Below are 19,767 nucleotides of genomic sequence, written 5' to 3' on the forward strand. Positions count from 1 at the left end.
CGCTACGTGTCAGTGTGTAATCATTTCTAATATTTCCCCCCTTCAGTGGTATAAACATTACAACTGTATAAGCTAATAGGCCGTGTGCTTGTAGATTGACTGAGGTGAATGAACCTACAGCAGCCAGCTGGGGTCATTTGTGCTTTGTATAGAAATGCAGTAAATTGAGTTTCAACTTTTAAAAAATCATCAATTACATTTTTTCCGAAGAGAATTAACAGCATTCTCCAGGAACTGTAATTTATACATTTATAAGAGCTATTGATAAGAGCTAGGTAAATGAGTAATCCGTTTGGAGAAGGGGATTGTAAATACACATAGCAATTGTTGAAGATAATTTTTCCTTCCACAGTGAAATAGGATATACAGTTCTCATAATCTGTGTGGATGAAATTTGGAGACCCAAGCTATTGGCTTCAGTAGTAACCCTGACGAGTTATGCATGCGTTTTATAATGTTTTGATTATATGCCTGGACTTATCTACAATTTACCATTTGTATCATGTTAAATATTAGCCACTATCCGGATCCACGTCAGTAATGGCCGACATAGATTTATTTTAGCTTCATTCCATTCCGTTGATCTTTTCTTTCCTCTGTCACATCCATTGTAAATTGTTCCTGAGGGTCGCTAGCAATAGTGGATCACATTAGGCTAAGGTTGTGTAATAATTTGGGACATGTAGCCTATCATTATGGAACTCAGACCGCACGTAGCAAGTTAAACCTGGAGCCTGGAGCACGGTCCAACGACGACTGGACGCTGTCATACAGTTCCATGATGTTAGAATTAGGGTAGATTTAAAGGACCATAGTTCGACCCCTATTGAACACTTCTTTTCCATCGTCCAATATTTTATGGATTGAACTTGAATATGACAACTTTCATGATGAGTCAACCACTGTATTTTGTATTCATCAATATTTAGTGTGTAAAGGCTCTCCAAACTGTTTTATTTGTATTTTTATTCATTCCTACTTTTCTAACCCCGAAAATCTTGATTATTTTCAATCTACCAGTTGGTGCTGAAAACTAATATGCATAGATGGCTTTCTGTCATTGATCCCTATATTCTGACGCCTTTCTCTCCATGTAATCTATTGAGTCTGTCAACAGACTTCTAATTAAAGGTACAACCATATTTTAAAGGGATGGGTTAAGATAAAATGTACTGAATTACATTTTATGCAGAGCGCACAATGTAGCCACACCTGCAGAGTGCATTATGCGACTGAAAAAGGTACGTCTGAATGCCGAGTACTGAGAAGTGTATATAAAGGCATGTGTAAGAAGGGCATAAATTCTTAAGTAGGGATCGGGCCCATACAGTATATCTAGGCTACCTCAATTACCTCATACGCCTGCACATCAACTTGGTACTGGTACCCCATGTATATAGCACAGTTATTATTACTCATTAAGTATTTATTATTACTTGTATTATTATGTGTTATTACTTTTACATTATTTCTCTATTTTATTTCTCTGCATTGTTGGGAAGGGCACATAAGAACGTATTTCACTGTTTACGAAGCATGTGACGAATAAGATTTGATTTTGCAACATACCATAAACGCATCTAGAACAGTAATATTGTATATTCTGAGAACATTCTAGACAACTTTCTTGAAAAGTCCCGCTTGACATTAAGGAATGTTCTGCTAACACGAACAACAAAACATGCAAAAAGGTTAGAAAGGATTTTGCTAGCATAGATAGAATGTTCCCCTAACTAACTGGACACTCAAACAGGAGAACAAATTATGGGTAACATTACAAAAACGTTCTCTCTCCCTAGAATTGTTAGCTGGTGTAGTTGATTCTCAATGCTGGACTTCTAATGAGCTTCTGAGCTTTGAATCTTCTATTTTTATTTATCGTGTCTGATACTGCACTGTAACACACCGTTTTGATTTCATTTAGCATCTGACTGGTTTCTATGTAAAGGCCTACAGCAGTTGCGTGTTTTAATAAAACAGTCATGGTGGTAGATGGTGTCAGAGAGAGAGAGGGGAGAAGAGGGGGAGGGAGGTGAGTGGGAGGAGAAAATATAGAGGGGGAGAGAGAGATGGGGGAGGGAGGAAAGAGAGAAGGAACGAGAGAGGGGGTAAGAGAGAGAGAGGACAGAGGGACAGGAAGAGAAAAGAGAGATGTAAGGGAAGCGTTAGTTAGGTGGTCTCATGGGTTGTTTAAGAGGAGATGTCTTAATCAGTACGTACTCCATTCCTGTGTCTGAGACACATCCAAGATTCCTCCAACCACTGAGAGAGACCACCAGGCACACACACACACTCTCACGTATCCCTTTTGCTCCTCTATTACTCTGTCTATCTCTGTTAGTCTTTCTGTCTCTCTCTATCGCTCTTTCTCTCCCTGTCTCTCACTCTTGAACTCTCTCCCACTCTTTCTTTATCACCTCTCTGTGTCTTTCTCTGTCCCTCTCTGTACTTATTGCCCGTCTGTTTGTGTGACATGCCTTACACGGAACCCAAACCGGCTGCGCGCGTGCGCCATCGTGCGCTATCGTGCATACATTTATTTTGCCCCCCACACCAAAACGTGATCACGACACGCAGGTTTAAAATATCAAAACTAACTCTGAACCAATGACATTAATTTGGGACAGGTCGAAAAGCATTAAACATTATGGCAATGTTAGTAGTTAGCTTGCACTTGCTAGCTAACGTTAATTTGTCCTATTTAGCTAGCTTGCTGTTGGTAGCTAATTTGTCCTGGGATATAAAACATTGAGTTGTTATTTTACCTGAAATGCACAAGGACCTCCTACTCCAACAATTAATCCACACATAAAACGGTCAAACCGAATCGTTTCTAGTCATCTCTCCTCCTTCCAGGCTTTTTTCATCGTTTATCTTATATGGTGATCGCATCTAAACTTTCATTGTATTACCACGACTACCGGCAAAAACAGTTCGTCTTCTATAAACCAATGAGGAGATGGGAGAGGCAGGACTTGCAGCGCGATCTGCATCAGAAATAGGAATGCGTTATTGCACCCACACTGCTCATTGGCGTGCGTGAGCAGTGTGGGTGCAATAATTGAATAACATGGATTTCTAAATTTATTTTGTGACTCCTCGGGGCACACGACGTTGTCCGGTCTGGTCAGCATGTTAAGCAAGAGTTATCCTTAAGAGTCAAGCTATCAAGAAATGTGTTAAAGTCCAATTGTAGCTTGGTGTTCTTGTTGAGAAATGTTATTGATGTCAATGACTGATCGGATTAGAATGGTTACACAAGCAAAACACCCACACACACACACACACACACACACACACACACACACACACACACACACACACACCACACACCACACACACACACACACACACACACACACACACACACACACACACACACACACACACACACACACACTCTCTCATCTGTGGAACGTGTTTGTTAACAGGTCCATTAGGAGTGTCTGGCCTATTGTCTATAACGATGAGGTTAAGGGTCATGCCATATGCGCACACACACACACACACACGCACACACACACACATATACACACACAATCTCATCTGTGGAATGTGTTTGCATTGTAAACAGTCCATCTGATGTTGTCTAACCTATCTCTATAACAGACGAGGGTTAAGGTCATGCCAATAGGGTACTGGAAACTCTGGACACTTCAAAGGCGCTTAGTATTGCTAAAATAAAGTCTGCACTATTGTCTCCTTTCACACACGTATGAACAGGGGTTTCATGTTCCTGTTATGAAATCAGTTAGGTCATTAGCTTTACTGTCTTTGATTAACTTGTATGACCTATTTGGTCATTTTAATCTTACAACAACAGAGATTTCCACCATAAAAACAAAATAACCTGTTATAATGCACTGGCTACAACCCATTCTGGACTACAACACACGTTTCTGGACTACAACACACATTTCTGGACTACACACACATTTCTGGACTTACCAATCCATTTTTATTCTAGCTTAGCTCTACGATGCGCCAAAGAAGTGCTGAATGTGAAGAGAATATCGCAACCCAATAAACAAACACCAATTAACAACACTGCCACCAACCAAAACGTGACGTGTCACTCACCCACTGTTGATTGGGCAATGCCAAGGAAGTCAGCATGTCAGCCATAGCACCCAGCATCTGGTCTGTCCGCCCCTGGTTCTTCTGAAGCGCCTTCATTCTTCCCTCAAAAACCTCTCCTTTTCTACTTCGCTCTCTCTCCTTCTTCCTTTCTCACGTTCTCCTACTGTAAGTCTCCCTCTGTTTGTTGTTGCCGTTCTTCCTTTCCCAGTTCACCACAGTTTTTCCTCCTCCTCCTTTCCTCCACAGTCTGTCACTCCTTCTCTCCCTGTTTCTCTCCCTCCTCTTCACTGTTCCTTCTCTCTTCTGTTCTCTCCTTCACCTCTCCTCCTACAAAGCACGGTGCCAGAGTTTAGAGCCGCTGCCTTGTCTCGTCCTGGCCTGGTCTGAGCCACAGGAACTCACACACAACCACACACACACACACACACACACACACACACAACAACACACCACACAACACACACACACCACCACACACAACCACACACACACACACCACACACACACCACACACACACACACACACACACACACACACACACACACCACACACCACCACACACACACCACACAACACAACCACACACACACACACACACCACACACACACACACACACACACACAACACACACAACACACACACACACACACACACACACACAATAAACACACTCACCTCAGGTGTGTGTGTGTGTGTGTGTGTGTGTGTGTGTGTGTGTGTGTGTGTGTGTGTGTGTGTGTGTGTGAGTTCCTGTGGCTCAGACCAGGCCAGGACGAGACAAGGCAGCGGCTCTAAACTCTGGCACCGTGCTTTGTAGGAGGAGAGGTGAAGGAGAGAACAGAAAGAGAGAAGGAACAGTGAAGAGGAGGGGGAGAGAAACAGGGAGAGAAGGAGTGACAGACTGTGGAGGAAAGGAGGAGGAGGAAAAACTGTGGTGAACTGGGGAAAGGAAGAACGGCAACAACAAACAGAGGGAGGACTTACAGTAGGAGAACGTGAGAAAGGAAGAAGGAGAGAGAGCGAAGTAGAAAAGGAGAGGTTTTTGAGGGAAGAATGAAGGCGCTTCAGAAGAACCAGGGGCGGACAGACCAGATGCTGGGTGCTATGGCTGACATGCTGACTTCCTTGGCATTGCCCAATCAACAGTGGGTGAGTGACACGTCACGTTTTGGTTGGTGGCAGTGTTGTTAATTGGTGTTGTTTTATTGGGTTGCGATATTCTCTTCACATTCAGCACTTCTTTGGCGCATCGTAGAGCTAAGCTAGAATAAAAATGGATTGTAGTCCAGAAATGTGTGTTGTAGTCCAGAAATGTGTGTTGTAGTCCAGAAACGTGTGTTGTAGTCCAGAAATGTGTGTTGTAGGCCAGTGCAATTATAACAGGTTATTTGTTTCTTATGGTTTTGGAAATCTCTGTTGTTGTAGATTAAAATGACCAAATAGGTCATACAAGTTAATCAAAGACAGTAAAGCTAATGACCTAACTGATTTCATAACAGGAACATGAAACCCCTGTTCATACGTGTGAAAGGAGACAATAGTGCAGACTTTATTTTTAGCAATACTAGCGCCTTTGAAGTGTCCAGAGTTTCCAGTACCCTATTGGCATGACCCTTAACCCTCGTCTGTTATAGAGATTAGGTTAGACAACATCAGATGGACTGTTTACAATGCAAACACATTCCACAGATGAGATTGTGTGTGTATATGTGTGTGTGTGTGCGTGTGTGTGTGTGTGTGTGCGCATATTGGCATGACCCTTAACCTCATCTGTTATAGACAATAGGCCAGACACTCCTCAGATGGACCTGTTAACAAACACGTTCCACAGATGAGAGAGTGTGTGTGTGTGTGTGTGTGTGTGTGTGTGTGTGTGTGTGGTGTGTGTGTGTTTGTGTGTGGTGTGTGTGTGTGTGTGTGTGTGTGTGTGTGTGTGTGTGTGTGGTGTGGTGTGTGTGTGTGTGTGTGTGTGGTGTGTTTGCTTGTGTAACCTTCTAATCCGATCAGTCATTTGACATCAATAACATTTCTCACAAGAAACCCAAGCTACAATTGGACTTTAACACTTTTTCTTGATAGCTTGACTCTTAAGGATAACTCTTGCTTAACATGCGGACCAAGCCGGACACGTCGTGTGCCCCGAGAGTCTCAAAATATAAATTTAGAAATCATGTTATTCAATTATTGCACCAACTGCTCACGCACGCCAATGAGCAGTGTGGGTGCAATAACGCATTCTCCTATTTCTGATGCAGATCGCGCTGCAAGTCCTGCCTCTCCATCTCCTCATTGGTTTATAGAAGACGAACTGTTTTGCCGGTAGTGTCGTGTAATACAATGAAAGTTTAGATGCGATCACCATATAAGATAAACGATGAAAAAGCCTGGAAGGAGGAGAGATGACTAGAAACGATTCGGTTTGACCGTTTTATGTGTGGATTAATTGTTGGAGTAGAGGTCCTTGTGGCATTTCAGGTAAAATAACAACTCAATGTTTATATCCCAGGACAAATAGCTACCAACAGCAAGCTAGTCTAATAGGACAAATTAACGTTAGCTAGCAAGTGCAAGCTAACTAGCTAAATTGCCATACATGTTTAATGCTTTTCGACCTGTCCCCAAATTAATGTCATTGGTTCAGAGTTAGTTTTGATATTTTAACCTGCGTGTCGTGATCACGTTTGGTGTGGGGGGGCAAAATAAATGTATGCACGATAGCGCACGATGGCGCACGCGCGCAGCCGGTTTGGGTTCCGTGTAAGGCATGTCACACAAACAGACGGGCAATAAGTACAGAGAGGGACAGAGAAAGACACAGAGAGGGTGATAAAGAAAGAGTGGGAGAGAGAGTTCAAGAGTGAGAGACAGGGAGAGAAAGAGCGATAGAGAGAGACAGAAAGACTAACAGAGATAGACAGAGTAATAGAGAGAGCAAAAGGGATACGTGAGAGTGTGTGTGTGTGCCTGGTGGTCTCTCTTCAGTGGTTGGGAGGAATCTTGGATGTGTCTCAGACACAGGAATTGGAGTAGTACTGATTAAGACATCTCCTCTTAAACAAACTCATGAGACCCTAACTAACGCTTCCCTTCATCTCTCTTTCTCTGTCCCTCTGTCTCTCTCTCTCTTACCCCCTCTCTCGTTCCTTCTCTCTTTCCCTCCCTCCCTCCATCTCTCTCTCCCCCTCTATATTTCTCTCTCCCACTCTACCTCCCTCCCCCTCTCTCCCCTCTCTCTCTCTGACACCATCTACCACCATGACTGTTTTATAAACACGCAACTGCTGTAGGCCTTTACATAGAAACCAGTCAGATGCTAAATGAAATCAAAACGGTGTGTTACAGTGCAGTATCAGACACGATAAATAAAAATAGAAGATTCAAAGCTCAGAAGCTCATTAGAAGTCCAGCATTGAGAATCAACTAACCCAGCTAACAATTCTAGGGAGAGAGAACGTTTTTGTAATGTTACCCATAATGTTCTCCTGTTTGAGTGTCCAGTTAGTTAGGGGAACATTCTATCTATGCTAGCAAAATCCTTCTAACCTTTTTTGCATGTTTTGTTGTTCGTGTTAGCAGAACATTCCCTTAATGTCAAGCGGGACTTTTCAAGAAAGTGTCTAGAATGTTCTCAGAATATACAATATTACTGTTCTAGATGCGTTTTATGGTATGTTGCAAAATCAAATCTTATTCGTCACATGCTTCGTAAACAGTGAAATACGTTCTTATGTGCCCTTCCCAACAATGCAGAGAAATAAAATAGAGAAATAATGTAAAAGTAATAACACATAATAATACAAGTAATAATAAATACTTAATGAGTAATAATAACTTGGCTATATACATGGGGTACCAGTACCAAGTTGATGTGCAGGCGTATGAGGTAATTGAGGTAGCCTAGATATACTGTATGGGCCCGATCCCTACTTAAGAATTTATGCCCTTCTTACACATGCCTTTATATACACTTCTCAGTACTCGGCATTCAGACGTACCTTTTTCAGTCGCATAATGCACTCTGCAGGTGTGGCTACATTGTGCGCTCTGCATAAATGTAATTCAGTACATTTATCTTAACCCATCCCTTTAAATATGGTGTACCTTTAATTAGAAGTCTGTTGACAGACTCAATAGATTACATGGAGAGAAAGGCGTCAGAATATAGGGATCAATGACAGAAAGCCATCTATGCATATTAGTTTTCAGCACCAACTGGTAGATTGAAAAATAATCAGATTTTCGGGGTTAGAAAAGTAGGAATGAATAAAAATACAAATAAAACAGTTTGGAGAGCCTTTACACACTAAATATTGATGAATACAAAATACAGTGGTTTGACTCATCATGAAAGTTGTCATATTCAAGTTCAATCCATAAAATATTGGACGATGGAAAAGAAGTGTTCAATAGGGGTCGAACTATGGTCCTTTAAATCTACCCTAATTCTAACATCATGGAACTGTATGACAGCGGTCCAGTCGTCGTGGACCGTGCTCCAGGCTCCAGGTTTAACTTGCTACGTGCGGTCTGAGTTCCATAATGATAGGCTACATGTCCCAAATTATTACACAACCTTAGCCTAATGTGATCCACTATTGCTAGCGACCCTCAGGAACAATTTACATGGATGTGACAGAGGAAAGAAAGATCAACGGAATGGAATGAAGCTAAAATAAATCTATGTCGGCATTACTGACGTGGATCCGGATAGTGGCTAATATTTAACATGATACAAATGGTAAATTGTAGATAAGTCCAGGCATATAATCAAAACATTATAAAACGCATGCATCAACTCGTCAGGGTACTACTGAAGCCAATAGCTTGGGTCTCCAAATTTCATCCACACAGATTATGAGAACTGTATATCCTATTTCACTGTGGAAGGAAAAATTATCTTCAACAATTGCTATGTGTATTTACAATCCCCTTCTCCAAACGGATTACTCATTTACCTAGCTCTTATCAATAGCTCTTATAAATGTATAAATTACAGTTCCTGGAGAATGCTGTTAATTCTCTTCGGGAAAAAATGTAATTGATGGATTTTTTAAAAGTTGAAACTCATTTACTGCATTTCTATACAAAGCACAAATGACCCCAGCCTTGGCTGCTGTAGGTTCATTCACCTCAGTCAATCTACAAGCACACGGCCTATTAGCTATACAGTTGTAATGTTATACCACTGAAAGGGGGGAAATATTAGAAATGATTCACACTGACACGTAGCAACAGCGACTGAATTGCATAAAGTCATCGGCTCTTCACATAGATCTCGTTTTCTCAAATGACATAGCGTTCACATTTGTATTCCTAGGCAGTCCTAATCAAGATCCACAATAACAGACATCAATGGAGCACACAGATGATCATATCACATTCACATTCATCGTTAGAATATTACTCACCATTCTGTATGAATATCAGTGATGTATTGGTAAAAAAAGAAGGGGGTAATGAGTAAACTAAACTCCAGATAGGATGAACAACCACCGATATAACCTATTACATTGTTAGAACAGTATTGTTTCCATTTAGATTCCATTTGAATGTAGGACTATAAGGAAAGATAAGCCATGTGGAGATGTTCATGTTGAAACACATCTTATTAAGTTGTTGTGACAATATTGCGTTAGGAGGTAGGTGAAGGAGTCAGGCGCAGGAGAGGGGTTTGATAAGATTAGTACAGATTTTCTCAGGGGACCCCACATGGGGCCCCGACCACAAGTTTGGTAACTAACCTCTCTCGCTGCTTGCTTCCGCTCTCTCTCCTTGTTTTCTCTGCTTCCTCCTGCATGCCTACGTCTGTCTCACCACTAAGCACCACATCTCTGTCTGTCTCAATAGCCTACTCTCTGGAAAGTTATTATGAGCCTATTTCTTTGCTCTGGCTGAGGTAGGCTCCATTTAACGTCAGCTTCTTACTTCCTCCTTCTAGCTGGCTAAGCAATACTAGCCAGAGCTCAATGTTACTGCAATAGAAGTCTCTGCTGGCAGCTAGCCACCTGATGGACTGATATTTATAGTATAAGCAACTATTTGCCAGCTGTGCACTCATTCTCAGAGAGTATGTTTATGTTTGATTGGGGATGTCTGTAAACACATCAGGAGCTGTGCGATGGTTTTAAAATTGCCTTTGTCCCACATCTCGCAAACACACTATCATCAACATCTATTGTTGCCCACTTGAGTTGACTCCGAGCTGGTATAGAGGTCCTGGATGGCAGGGAGCTTGGCCCCAGTGATATACTGGGCCATACGCACTACCCTCTGTAGTGCCTTGCGGTCCGATGTCAAGCAGTTGCCATACCAAGCAGTGGTGAAGCCAGTCAAGATGCTCTCAATGCTCTAGCATTTAGCTCAGTGTGGATGTTGCCTATAATCCATGGCTTCTGGTTGGGATATGTACGTACAGTCACTGTGGTGACGACGTCGTCGATGAACTTATGGAGGGGCGGCAGGTAGCCTAGTGGTTAGAGCATTGGACCAGTAACCGAAAGGTTGCTGAATTGAATCCCCGAGCTGACAAGGTAAAAATCTGTTGTTCTGCTACTGAGCAAGGCAGTTCCCCGGGCACCGAAGACATGGATGTCGATTAAGGCAATCCCCCTCACCGCTCTGATTCAGAGGGGTTGGGTTAAATGCGGAAGACATATTTCAGTTGAAGGGATTCAGTTGTACAACTAACTAGGTATCCCCCTTTCCCTATTAATGAAGCCGGTGACTGATGTGGTAAACTCCTCAATGCCATCGGATGAATCCTGGAATATATTCCAGTCTGTGCTAGCGAAACAGTCCTATAGTTTAGCATCCTTTTCATCGGACCACTTCCGTATTGATCTGTCACCTGTCACACTGGTACTTCCTGTGTGACAGGTGACATGCTGGTAGAAATGAGGTAAGATGGATTTCAGTTTCCCTTCATTAAATCACCGGCCACCAGGAGCCCCGCCTCTGAATTAACATTTACTTGTTTGCTTATGGCCCTATACAGCTTGTTGAGTGTGGTCTTAGTGCCAGCATCAGTTTGTGGTGGTAAATAGACAGCTATGAAAAATATAGATGAAAACTCTCTTGGTAAATAGTATGATCTACAGCTTCAGGTATTCTAACTCAGGCGAGCAGAACCTAGAGACTTCCTTAATGTTAGAGATCGCGCACCAGCTGTTGTTGTCACGCCCTGATCTGTTTCACCTGTTCCTGTGATTGTCTCCACCCCCTCCAGGTGTTGCTTATTTCCCCCAATGTATTTATCCCTGTGTTTCCTGTCTCTCTGTGCCAGTTCGTCTGGTATGTTTAGTCAAGTCAACCAGCGTGTTTTTCCCGTACTCCTTTTGCTATTCTCCTTTTTCTAGTCCTCCCGGTTTTGACCTTTGCCTGTTTCTGGACTCTGTACCCGCCTGCCTGACCATCCTGCCTGCCTTGACCACGAGCCTGTCTGCCACTCTGTACCTCTTGGACTCTGATCTGGTTTTGACCTTTTTGCCTGTCCACGACCATTCTGTTGCCTACCCCTTTGGATTATTAAACATTGTAAGACTCCAACCATCTGCCTCCTGTGTCTGCATCTGGGTCTCGCCTTGTGCCTTGACAGTTGTTAACAAAGAGACACACACCTCCCCCCTTGAGCTCACCCGAGGCTGCGGATCGATCCTGCCGATGTACAGAAAAAACAGCTAGAAAACCAGCTATTTACTCACCGATGTAGTTTTGTCAGGATGCTCGCACGTCGGCCTCTCTTACGTCATCTCCTTCTTTTACGACTTTCGGGTTTGGGACCTGGTCCAGGGTGAGCAGTATGTCCTGCGCCACCGATTCGTTGGAGTAGAAATCTACATCCAAATCGAGGTTGATGATCGCTGTTCTGATGTCCAGAAGATCTTTTCGGTCATAGGAAATGATGACGGAAACAGATCAGCGCAAAAAAAACACACAAAAGTAGCCGACTTGGTCAGGAGTGCATAAAATGGCAGCTTTCCATTGCATTGCCATTCTAGTGTTTTCGTTGGAAGAACATTCATGTGTTCAGTTTTCTGAGGGCTAGGACAATATTCCATCAACGTCACATCGAATATACACAGAACACGGTTGCCCTGTTGTCAGAATGTAAGATATTAAGGTTCTAGACACGTTTCATGGGAACATAGCGAGAACATTCCTGTGTCCAGTTTCCTGAGAATATTGTCTGTTGGCAAGGGATTACACAACACACACACACACACACACACACACACACACACCACACACACACACAACACAACACACAACACACACACACACACACACACACAACACACACACACACACACACACACCACACACACACACACACACACACACACACAGTGGCTTTTAATATTACAGTGGTCTTCAACTTGCATATTTAACACACATGATTACATTGTTCATGTTCATTTATACAGTAATTATTRTTCAATAAATTTTTTGTTTGACCAAGGCAAGTCAGTTAAGAACAAATTCGTATTTACAATGACGGCTTACCCCGGCCAAACCCAGACGACGCTGCGCCAATTGTGCGCCACCCTATGGGACCAATCACAGCCAGATGTGATTCAGCCTGGATTCGAAACAGGGTCTGTAGTGACGCCTCTTGCACTGAGATGCTGTGCCTTAGACCGCTGCACCACTCAGGAGCATGTACTCAACTAGGATTTGAACTAACAACCTTCTGGTTCTACAGCATTCAGATCTTCCTGCTACGCCACCATGTATCTGTCAGTTATCAGTGAATTTGAATATTCTCTCATCATTGATTTTCTTTACTTAATTCAACAGTTTAAGGTCTTTCTTTATAGTTGTCTAATGTTGGTGGTGGATATTATCCTGTTTTAATTGTACTCCCGAATCACTATGATCAATAAAAGTTTTTTTAAGTGTACTTTTAACAGAGCTGAGATTTACTTCAAAGGCAATTCACCCGATTGATTACACATATCAAGTAGTTTCAGATCTACATAAGTGCCTAGGGAGGAGGGGTTAGGCTTTCTTCTGGCCAGGGCCTAACTATACTGGCCCAATAAGCACATGCCCTAGAGATATCTCTTATCGGGACTGTGGGTAGGGTCTTCATCATTGATGCTGGTGCTCTGAGTCCAAGATGTGCAACGGCACTATTCTCAGATTCTCAGCAATATGTGTTAATGTCATTATTTGGCAACAGATACAACTGTATTGTTTGCATTTTAATTGGCCATGTGGCGATGTTCATATTGAAACATATCTTCTTTTTAAAGTTCCTTGTTGGATTTTTGTCTGATTTTCTCATTGAAAGATGGGAATCAGTAGAAAGAATTCTAGATAGCTGAGAATCTTTTTGAAATCCACACCACATATTGCCATGTGGAACAAACGTGTCTCTGATAAGGAATCACATCAGGTCTCGTGGATTTCTGTCTTTAACATTCCTAATTTGTTGAGGAAACATGGCCCAGGCTGTAGTGTTGCTTCTGGTGGAAATCTACCCAGAACATGGTTGCCATATTCTCAGAATATCAGAAATGTGTATATTTACAGTAGCATGTCTGAACTGTCTCACATTTGCCATTAAAGCAATGATTATGCCAGTTATACCAAACCAATACACAACACAGAGTTTCAACTCCAAGTTTTAATGTGACAAAATAGACAAATTGAAACAGAATCACTTGGGACCAGTGTTGGGGTAATAATTACTTACAGTACTTTTATGAGTAAATATATGAAAATAATATTGTAATATTATTACAGTTACTTTTTCAAGTAACCCATATATTACTTTCAGAAGCATATCTCTACCGGCATGTTATATATACAATACCAGTCAAAAGTTTGAACACGCCTACTCATTTCAGTGTTTTTTAAATTTATTTTTACTATTTTCTACATTGTAGTATAATAGTGAAGACATCAAAACTATGAAATAACACATATGGAATCATGTAGTAACCAAAAAAACAAATCAAAATATATTTTATATTTGAGGACAACAAGCTCTTCCTCAATGTGAGCAAGACAAAGGACCTGATTGTGGACTATAGGAGAAGGAGGGCTGAACACTCCCCCATTAACATCGACGGGACTGAAGTGGAGCAGGTCGAGAGTTTCAAGTTCCTTGGTGTCCACATCACCAACAAACTATCATGATCCAAACACACCAAGACAAGTTGTGAAGAGGGCACGACAACACGTTTTCCCACTCAGGAGACTGAAAAGATTTGGCATGGGTCGCCAGATCCTCAAAAAGTTCTACAGCTGCACCATCGAGAGCATCCTGACCGGTTGCATCACCGCCTGGTATGGCAACTGTTCGGCATCTGACCGTAAGGCGCTACAGAGAGAAGTGCGTAAATATTTTCTTAACTCTATTTCGTGAACTGCATTGTTGGTTAAGGGCTTGTAAGTAAGCATGTCACGGTAATAAGGTCTACACCTGTTTTATTCGGCGCGTGTGACAAATAACATTTGATTTGATTTTGATGGATTATTCTCCCAATCCATAGAACACTGGACACATGACTGTCCTTGCAACGTTCTCACTGAATATTTCTAAGAATATTAATAATGTATATTCTGAGAACATGGCAATGTACTGTATGTTTGGTGGGACGTTGATGGAATATGCTCCTTGGCCACAGAAAACTGGACACATGAATGTTTTTGGCATGTTCCCATGACACTTGTCTAGAACATTAAAAACATGTGTTTTAAGAACATGGCAACCATGTTATGCGTATGTCTGGTGGGACGTTGATGGGATTTTCTCCTAACCCACAGAAACCTGGACACATGAATGTTCTTGCAACGTTCCCATGATACTTCTCTAGCACAGTGGTTCCCAAACTTTTTATAGTCCTGTACCCCTTCAAACATTCAACCTCCAGCTGTGTACCCCCTCTAGCACCAGGGTCAGCTCACTCTCAAATGTTGTTTTCTGCCATCATTGTAAGCCTGCCACACACACACTAAACAATACATTTATTAAACATAAGAATGAGTGTGAGTTTTTGTCACAACCTAGCTCGTGGCAAGTGACAAAGAGCTCTTATAGGACCAGGGCACAAATAATAATACAATAATAATAATGCTCCTTATTTAACCATCTTACATATATAACCTTATTTGTTCATCGAAAATTGTGAATAACTCACCACAGGTTAATGAGAAGGGTGTGCTTAAAAGGATGCACATAACTCTGCAATGTTGGGTTGTATTGGAGAGAGTCTCAGTCTTAAATCATTTTCCACACACAGTCTGTGCCGGTATTTACTTTTCATGCTAGTGAGGGCCGAGAATCCACTCTCACATAGGTACATGGTTGCAAAGGGTGTCAGTGTCTTAACAGCGCGACTTACCAAGGCAGGCTACTCTGAGCGCAGCCCAGTCCAGAAATCTGGCAATGGCTTCTGATTAAATAACATTTTCACAGAACCGCTTGTTGTAATTTCGATGAGGCTCTCTTGTTCAGATATCAGTAAGTGGACTGGAGGCAGTGCATGAAAGAGATAACAAATCCAGTTGTTTGTGTCATCCGTTTCGGGAAAGTACCTGCGTAATTGCGCTCCCAACTCACTCAGGTGCTTCGCTATATCACATTTGACATTGTCCGTAAGCTTGAGTTAATTTGCACACAAAGAATCATAAAATGATGGAAAGACCTGTGTGTTGTCCTTGTTAATGCAGACAGAGAAGAGCTCCAACCTCTTAATCATAGCCTCAATTTTGTCCAGCACATTGAATATAGTTGCAGAGAGTCCCTGTAATTCTAGATTCAGATCATTCAGGCGAGAAAAAACATCACCCAGATAGGCCAGTCGTGTGAGAAACTCATCATCATGCAAGCGGCCAGACAAGTGAAAATGATGGTCAGTAAAGAAAACTTTAAACTCATCTCTCAATAAAAAAAACGTGTCATTACTTTGCCCCTTGATAACCAGCGCACTTCTGTATGTTGTAAAAGCGTTACATGGTCGCTGCCCATATCATTGCATAGTGCAGAAAATACACGAAGGTTCAGGGGCCTTGCTTTAACAAAGTTAACCGTTTTTACTGTAGTGTCCAAGACGTCTTTCAAGCTGTCAGGCATTCCCTTGGCCGCAAGACCTCTCAGTGGATGCTGCAGTGTACCCAAGTGGCGTCGGGAGCAACTGTTTGCACGCGCATTACCACTCCACTATGTCTCCCTGTTATGGCTTTTGCGCCATCAGTACAGATACCAACACATCTTGACCACCAAAGTCCATTTGATGTCACAAAGCTGTCCAGTACTTTACAATTATCCTCTCCTGTTGTCCTGGTTTCTAGTGGTTTGCAGAAGAGTATGTCTTCCTTAATTGACCCCCCCCCACCCCATATATGTAACGGACATATACCAGGAGCTGTGCCAGGCCCGGCACGTCTGTTATCCAGCTGTAATGCATAGAATTCACTGAATTCACTTGTATGTGAAGCAGTAATTGTTTCAAAACATCTCCTGCCATGACACTGATGCGTAGTGAATCAGTGTTGTTTGATGAAGACATTGTCTGTGTAGTTCTTTTGGCCTTTTCACCCAGCATTGTCCCAGCCATATCCGCGGCAGCAGGAAGAATTAAGTCCTCCACAATAGTATGGGACTTGCCTGTCCTAGCCACTCAGTAGCTCACCATATAAGATGCTTCTAGCCCCTTCTTATTAATGGTATCTGTTTCTTTTATATATATCTTACTACTCGAAAGTTGTCTTAATTCTCTTATTTTTCAAATTGGCATGTTGGCAAATTGGCATGGCAGTAGCTCTTCGGCTGCATCATTCACAACTGTCAGTGTCCATGCTAGCTGGGCTAATAACAAATGTAGAATTACTGATGCTACTTTGCCGGGAACAATAAGAATGAGCCTTAGCCTCCTGGCTTAGAAAATACTTTCCCCAGGTTCAAGGTTTGAATACTAAGGATATGTGTTTTAATGCCATATGTACAGTCTTACCATTGTTGATCATCAAGTGATAAACCTTTTATGTACATCTTGCAAAGAGCATTACAGTTCAGGATGGAATGCGGAGGATGTGTGATTTCATGTTTTTTCTCATGATTATTTTCCAGCCTGGTCCCAGATCTGTTTGTGCTGTATAGCCAACTCCTATGATGGTTGTTACATTTTGACGTGACGAGGATCATAGGAGATGGCTAGTTGTTGACTCTCCTTTAGGAGGGATCCTCCTGACGTGTTTCTCTCTGTCCAGCACGCAGATGACGCAGCAACAGAGCCCCCGGTGAGCCAGGAGGAGAAGAAGGGTGCAGGAGGCCCACGACACTTGGACCCAGCTGGGCTAGAGGACTGGGAGCAGGGGTCCCCCACACAAGACCACCTGGAGAGGAGAGGAGGAAGAAACAGAGCAGGTGAGACCTGAAACATCACACCTTTCCATCCTCGTTTTGTTGAAATGTTTCTGTAAAGAATTGTTTGGGTACCTAACTCTACTCCATTACCACCTTTTGCCTTGATGACCTGAAACACTTCATCTGTTCATTGTCTACAACTGTCAGTCTGTATCCACACACAGCGTGTGTGTGTGTCCACAAACCCTCGCCTGCCAGTCTAAACAGGGCCTCACCTAACCTGTCTGGTTTGTTCCACCTGGAATATAAATATCCATGTTCTGGTCTGCTGCTTGTTCCAGTATCCACGATGGCAGGGTTTCAGGTGTCCTTTCAGTGACATTAAAAAACAACTTGGTCGAACACTCAATCACCTCATAACTGACGCCTGGCCTGTTGACAAATACTCAAATATTCTTAGGACTTCATTTCTATCACCCACTTGTCTTGAATGCACGTCTTGTACTACGTTCATGTGTGTTTACCCTCCATTACGCCCCTGCTTGTAGGCATACGTGTTCAGCTGTACCTAAAATAGACACTTATCTGATCAGTCATGTGAGATAACATAAGCAGGTGTGTTATCAGATGGGAGTCACCGGAAGCATCCTGAAGCTTGGTGGTTAGCAGGTAATGAACCACCTCCCTTGTATCTGCACTGTTAGCACTGATAGGACGATATAGGACCTAATCTGACCAATGGGAGGATCAGGGCCCAGTTATCCCCGTTAATGTACCGGATAGGAAAACTGGGATCAGTTTGTGTGCATGCTTGCGTACGTGTGAGTGTGTTTGTGTGTCAGTAGGGAGGGAGGCTGGCGTAGGGAGGCTGCGTGGGCAACCGTTTCCAGATGGGGAAAATGGATGCAAAATGTTGAGGGAAAACCCCACTATTGGTTACAGACAGCCATTCTTGGTTGATTTAGCTCTGAACAGGTTTGCGTGCGTTCCCATTTTCCTTGAGTGCAACCAAACAAAAGGAGCTTTGTAGCTGGATGGGGGATCGGGGGGGTGTGGGTTAGTGGTAGAGTAGAGTGTGTACCGTGTTACCATGTGGCTGAAACCAAATCAAACCAAACCGCTAACTGGTGTGCAGAGCAGAGCATGACGTTCGTTCGGTGTGTGTGCGTGTGTGCGTGTGAGACAGACATAGGAGGAAGCTGTCAGCAATGTTTATCTGTAATGGCCAAATGCAGCCAAGTATTATCTTAGCCCAGGCCTCCCACAGGAGAGCCAGAGTGCTGAAATGCATCGTTCATAATCCATGAATGGAGTGGTGGTCGAGCTGGGTGGTTGTTGTTCGTGCCACTCCTATGTTATTTTTCAGGTCCATTGCAAGCCTGCGTTCAAATTTAACTGTTTGCCTGAACCTGTCTGGAGCGGGACAGATGAGTGGGACTATATGCATTTTTGGAATTATTCCATTGGTTCCTTTGCCCCAGGCAAACTCAATCAAACACAGCATTTGAAAGATGTCAAATACTACTGCTGCTGCCATGATGGTCTGGTTGTGTCTGGTTGGTTGGCAGGGGTCAGTGTCATGTTTCCATCCCTTGCTGTGACTGTGGTGGGGATGGAGTGGAGGAGGAGGAAGAGAGGAAGCCCGTGCTCTCATTGGCCCTGAATGTGTGTGTGTGTGTGTGTATGCGCTCTAGTTTTGTGGGGTTCAGACAGAGGCACAGGAGAAGCAGGAGGATAGTAGAGGAGATCACCAAGCGGGCCGTCTGGTAGACATTAGAAACAAGATGCCTTCTAGTGGCTTCACAGGAATCACAGGGCACCAGCAGCAGCTAAACCACATGCAGACAGAGGAGAGACTCTCTCTCCTTCTTCTCTTCTTCTTCCTTGCTTCCTCTTATTTCACTTCCTGATCTCCTGTGCTCCACTTCTTCCTGCCTTTTCTTCCTCTTTTTCCAACGTTCGTCTTCCTCTCTATCCACTCCCTCTGTTGTATCTCACTTCCTCAAAGGTCTAATTCATCTCCAGTCTCTTACCACAGACCAGAACCCTTGGTAATATTTCGCCCGTCGCAAGGGGTCACGAGAAGTAAAGCGAACCCAACGTCATCCCTAGGTTTCCCTTTCCTCTCCCCACTGCCCCCCCAACATCCTACCCAGACTGTAGGAGTCCAGTTCCAGTGTTTGGTAATAGTCGCTGACTGATGGATGTCCTTATGTGTGACTAGGGGCTACCGCTCTCTCCTGTTTTATGATGTTGTCTTTGTCAGGGACAAATGCTTAAACCCACAACAACAGGAAGAGGAAGTGAACCGGTAATCATGGCAAAGTGCTCAACACACACACACACACACACACACACACACACACACAC

The 19,767-nt window shown here is 43.0% G+C and overlaps 1 protein-coding gene across 1 annotated transcript in view; it reads left to right on the forward strand.

Moving 5' to 3' along the window:
- Nucleotides 1-19,767, forward strand: part of LOC139029060 (rho guanine nucleotide exchange factor 25-like) — a 110,126-nt gene that overhangs the window by 1,268 nt on the left and 89,091 nt on the right. Inside the window, exons 2-3 of the mRNA XM_070448065.1 lie at nt 4,900-5,231; nt 17,301-17,457. Of these exons, the coding sequence (XP_070304166.1) occupies nt 5,136-5,231; nt 17,301-17,457 (253 nt within the window). The 5' untranslated portion in view covers nt 4,900-5,135. The remainder of the gene's footprint in view (nt 1-4,899; nt 5,232-17,300; nt 17,458-19,767) is intronic.

This window comes from Salvelinus sp. IW2-2015, linkage group LG17, assembly GCF_002910315.2.
Source record: "Salvelinus sp. IW2-2015 linkage group LG17, ASM291031v2, whole genome shotgun sequence".
Lineage (NCBI taxonomy): Eukaryota > Metazoa > Chordata > Actinopteri > Salmoniformes > Salmonidae > Salvelinus > Salvelinus sp. IW2-2015.